At 40.3% G+C, this 5100-nt stretch overlaps 1 protein-coding gene across 6 annotated transcripts in view; it reads left to right on the top strand.

The window, feature by feature from the left end:
* The first annotated feature begins 116 nt into the window (after positions 1-116).
* The window catches only part of SLC4A1AP (solute carrier family 4 member 1 adaptor protein), a 78649-nt gene continuing 73665 nt past the window's right edge, over positions 117-5100 (top strand). For all 6 annotated transcript variants that reach the window (XR_014235053.1, XR_014235054.1, XM_082357612.1 and 3 more), the window contains exons 1-5: positions 117-920; positions 1137-1332; positions 3495-3617; positions 4408-4468; positions 4805-4944. Coding sequence is in view for 4 of the 6 variants with exons in the window: in XM_082357612.1 (XP_082213738.1) it covers positions 255-920; positions 1137-1332; positions 3495-3617; positions 4408-4468; positions 4805-4944 (1186 nt within the window). In the remaining 2 variants the exon portion in view is untranslated. The remainder of the gene's footprint in view (positions 921-1136; positions 1333-3494; positions 3618-4407; positions 4469-4804; positions 4945-5100) is intronic.

Below are 5100 nucleotides of genomic sequence, written 5' to 3'. Positions count from 1 at the left end.
AAGTCGTTATAACCCAGTTGCAACCTCTAAAGATGTCCCCATTCCGACAGTACCCCGACCGCCTTTTTGCTTTCCTCTTATTATAACTTCCCAGGATACTCACTTCTTCACAACGCTCTAGGTCGTGAAGGAGCAACTCCACCGTCGCTGCCAGAGAAGCCGCTGGGGGCTGGGGAGAGGGAGGCGTGGAGAGGAATGTAGAGACCGAGGGGGTGAGGTTTCCCAGGAACACATTTCGAGGCTGCACGCGCTTGATGATGGCCGCTAGTCCCTCTCAGTCCGAGCCGCTGGCTTCGCAGGAACTCAATGGCGACTTCAAGAAGCCAGGCCTGCCCTTGCCCCCGGCGGTGCGGGGCAAAGCCCCGGCCACCAATCCTTCAAACCCTGAGGAGGTAAAGAAGGAAAGGCCCACGGCGCTGCCGGACTCCGATTCCGTGGAGCCTGAAGTCCCGCCAGCCCTGCTGGACGGCGGGGAGACTAGAGGTCCAGCGGAGGAGCAGCCGCGGTCCCCCACAGCGGCTCCTTCTCCTGGCGGCCCGGCCCGGGCTCCCCCTTACCGAGAGCCTCCGTGGGGCGGCCCCGCCACGGACCCCTACAGCCTAGAGACACTGAAGGGCGGCACCATCCTTGGCACCCGGAGTTTGAAAGGGATGAGTTGCTGTCTTTTCGGGAGGCTCGCTAGCTGCGACGTGTGCCTGGAGCATCCTTCGGTGTCTCGCTACCACGCTGTGCTGCAGCACAGGGTGTCCGATCCCGAGGCAGAATGCGACAGCCATGGGCCTGGCTTCTACCTCTACGATTTGGGAAGCACCCACGGCACTTTTCTTAACAAAACCCGCATCCCACCGCGCACCTATTGTCGGGTCCACGTCGGGCATGTTCTTCGCTTTGGAGGCAGCACCCGGCTCTTTGTTTTTCAGGTAAGTAGAAAAACCTAGAACTGCAGTCTCTGGAGTGCACCCGGCTGCGTTCCTGAGCTCGTTAAGTTTTCACTAAGGAAGGAGATTGTCTCAGTCAGCGATTACAAAAGTGGAGGAATCTGGCCCCTCTTCTCCAGACCTCTGTACACATTGCCATATTTCTGAAAGTGACTAAAACAGTCAACTGTAAAAGAATTCTTTTGCTTGATCCATCAGGGACCAGAGGAAGACCGAGAGGCAGAATCTGAGTTGACAGTAACGCAATTGAAGGAATTGCGCAAGCAGCAACAAATGATGTTGGAGAAGAAGATGCTGGGAGAAGACTCAGATGAAGAAGAGGAAACGGATACAGCTGAAAGAAAGAGAAATGCTAGTAGTCAAGATGATGAAATGGGCTGCACCTGGGGAATGGGTAAGGAATCAAAATTGCTGCCAGAGGTTAATATTTTAAATTCATTTCTACTAGTACCCTTAAATGTTTTTTGGGTTTTTTTTTGTTTGGGTTTTTTTGTTTTTCTTTTTATCATACAGCTTTCATGACTTTGAGATAGGACAAATACAGTTTGCACATTAGGTTACCAAAACTCAGATTTATTAACTTTTCTGATGCCAAAAAATTGAATTATGGGCACTATTGATTTCTTTTAATGTGCTTTACAGTGCACTCCTTTGTTCAAAAGTTCCTCAGCATATAGTTTATTATTTTTAACCATTAAAATTTATTTAATTAACTACTGATTATTGCTAAAGGGGGTGAAACTACATTCAATCAAATAAAACGGAATGTTATTCAATATAGGAGTTCTTTTGAATTTTTCATACTTTGTGTAAATACCCTGAAATGTGAAAATATCTAATCAGAGGAATAAATGGAATTTTCCATAACACCAGACATTTTGGAGGATGGGTATTCAGGAGCTAGGATTTTGAAAAGCTAGAAGATGGCCTTACTATGTTGTTGGGAAGACAGATAAGTCTTATGAAATTAGTTGTGGTAAGTGCCAAAGAAAAGCTAGGAACCATTAGTATGCTAGGGTGAGGGTTCAGAGAAGGGGGCAGTCACTGAGGACCTAGACCTGCACTATCCAGCATGGCAGTCATCAGCCACACTGGGGACTTACAGCTAGTGGCTAGTCCACGTTGACATGTGCTGTAATGTAAAATACACACTGGGTTTCAAAGACTTAGTGTGAAAAAAGAATGTAAAATATTCATAATATTTTTATGAAGATTCCTTGATAATAATTTCACCTGTTTCTCTTTTTTTTTTTTTTTTTTTTTACTATGTCATAATATTGACATTCAGTCCAGTAATCCTCCACTGTAACAGCTCCTTTACTTTGCAGTGAAAATTGATTTGTATATTTGCCTCTGAGTCCTTGTGGGATTTTTTTTTTTTTTTTTTTTTTTTAATTCAGACAGAAAGTCACGAAAATTATACTCATCCTCATCAGTTCACTCAGTCCCATGTAATTAATTTTTTTTTTTTTTCATCTTGATCTTTTGTTAGCACTTTTATGAGTTCATCAGTTTTTCATTAGAGTTCTGAAAATGCTTATTCATTCAGTTCAGCAGTACAGTCCGTTACCAGAAACCTGTACTTGTCAGAGTCTTTTCCATGAATTTCTTGAAGATGAAACCCTTTTATAGGAACATATTTGCAAAAGCATCAGAGTACACCCAGAACTGTCTGTAAATGACAAAAGACTTAAAAATGACCACGGTTAAAGATTTGATGAAAGTTCATAATAATGCAGTTGACAAGAAAATTAGTTATTTCTGAGATATACATTTTAAAGTAATAACTAGGATTATTACTGATAACATTATACCAGAACATATAAGATTTTTAGAAATTTCATGTAATGTCTGAAATATTTATATTAACATATTTCCATACATATTTCCATACAAGTACAAATATAAGATTTTTAGAAATTTCATGTAATGTCTGTTTCTCTTTTTTGATGTGGCCACTAGAAAATGTAAATCGCATATATGGCTTTCATTATATTTCTGTTGGGCAGCACTGACAGATCGTTGGGACAGTTTATAAGTTTATAAACAGAAGGGTTTTGAGCTGGGACTTGAAGGAAAGGAAAAGAAGCCCTTAAGAAGCTGAGCATTGGGGTGGTATTTGGGGCAGGGATTGATGATTTTAAGGGAGTACTAAGTAGAGCAGTCTGTTGGTGGATATGATAAGTATTGGGAAATTATTTTGAAGACAAAGTACTAGACCTGGGTGTGAGAGAGTGAGAATGCTGGGCTGAGGAACTTCATTTTTTTTTTTACATAGAGAATGTGGTAGGTAATTTTGCTTTTAAAATATCAATACATATAGTGATGGAGAACAAAAATAAGATGCCATGAAAACAAGTTTTAACTTGTCACACAATTTAGAAAACCTGAAGATGTTCATACAGATGGTCTTGTGGTTGTCCTCCTCCCCCCCCACCCCCACCTTTCTTTTCATCACTGATAACTGTATCTTTATCCAGCCTGAAGGGATAATGGGTGTCATTCAGATAGTCTCTTATGTCTGATTGTCTTTTCTTTCTTTCCCGTATCCTGTAGGAGAAGATGCTGTAGAGGATGAGGCTGAAGAGAACCCTATTGTCTTAGAGTTTCAGCAGGAAAGAGAGGCCTTTTATATAAAGGATCCAAAAAAGGCTCTCCAAGGTTTTTTTGACCGAGAAGGTATGTAAACAGATTCTGACACTGCCAGTATAATGTATCCACAACAGGGTGGTTTTCCAGATCTTCAGGTACTTGGCAATGCTGTAATTTATCTGCTCTCCTCCTTGTTCATTTCTTGCCTGTGTGGTCAGTTGCTTCAGGTTTATTTTGAAAATAGTAAGAATTTTGTTATTTTTTCACATCTTGGAAAAAAGGAAGTACTTTTGCCTGACTTCATCCGATTCTTGTCAAAAGATCCAGGACTGGGGTGGTGGGGGGATTGACCCAACTTCTTGTCATTTTTTTGTTTCTTATTCACCTGATCTTTTGTAATTCTTAACATGGATTTTCACTTTGTATGATTTAAAGAATGTTTCCGCAGAGAATAGTTTCAGTAGGAATGCTTTGAGAGAACATCTGTGTGTATGTGTGCGCATGTGTATGAGTGTAAATATATATATGAACTGCTTGCATTCTGCACTTAATATTTATGCTTCTAAAAACTAGGCAACCATGATAAATTAACACTAAGTCTACAACTTATAAGTGTGAAAGCTCCTATATAGGGGACAAACCTGTGTATGGAGAGTTGTTTTGATTTGAGTTTGGGCTTTTCTCTGCCTCAAGCTCATTCTCATTTTATTATCAGATAATAATTCCTAGGAATAGGAAGTGAAATGCTTTGAAATTTAGTATTCAATGTGGTATGAGAACTTTATATTCTTACTTAACCTTTGCTGTCTTTTCCCTTTGTATCAACTAGTAACTTTCAGATGCTATTAAAATTGTTTTGTCTTTCTTCCTCCCACAGGAGAAGAATTAGAATATGAATTTGATGAACAGGGTCATAGCACTTGGCTTTGCAGGGTGAGGTATGTTCTTTTCTCATTAACATCCATTTCTGGAAAGTGGTCAATTTCAGGTTTAATTTATGGTTACTGACAGCAACCCAAAGAGCAACTTTAATCTTAATTTTAGCCTATTCCTGAATTTGGACCTTGATAGTTTAGTAACACATTGGGGTTAGGGTGGGATGAGTAAAAGGTGGAAGGAAAAGATTTGAAGTCCAACCTTGGCAAGATAGAACAAAATGAACTGAGAGATTAAAAAGCCATCTCAAAAAATATGACTATTATCATAAAATATTAATTTTTTTCATGAGAATTGGAGCTTAGTGCTCTGCTATAATTCCCCCCAAACCAATGCAGATTACCTGTGGATGATTCAACTGGAAAACAGCTAGTGGCTGAGGCTATTCACTCAGGAAAGAAAAAAGAGGCAATGATCCAGTGCTCACTGGAAGCTTGTCGAATCCTTGACACTTTGGGATTGCTGCGGCAGGAGGCAGGTGAGTACGTGAGAACACTTTTCTTTAAAAAAAAAAAAACAGAAAAAAGAAGGAAAGAAGGAAGGGAAATTTAACACATAAGGTTACAAAACCTCTTTTTAGGGGGAAAATGTAAATCGTACAGAATTCTATGAAGTGAAAAGAAAAAATTCCCTA

The sequence above is a fragment of the Balaenoptera borealis genome (genome assembly GCF_965194805.1).
Source record: "Balaenoptera borealis genome assembly, chromosome: 15".
Classification (NCBI taxonomy): domain Eukaryota; kingdom Metazoa; phylum Chordata; class Mammalia; order Artiodactyla; family Balaenopteridae; genus Balaenoptera; species Balaenoptera borealis.
The sequence above is the reverse complement of the archived record's forward strand: the minus strand, read 5'-3'. Positions and strand labels throughout refer to the sequence as shown.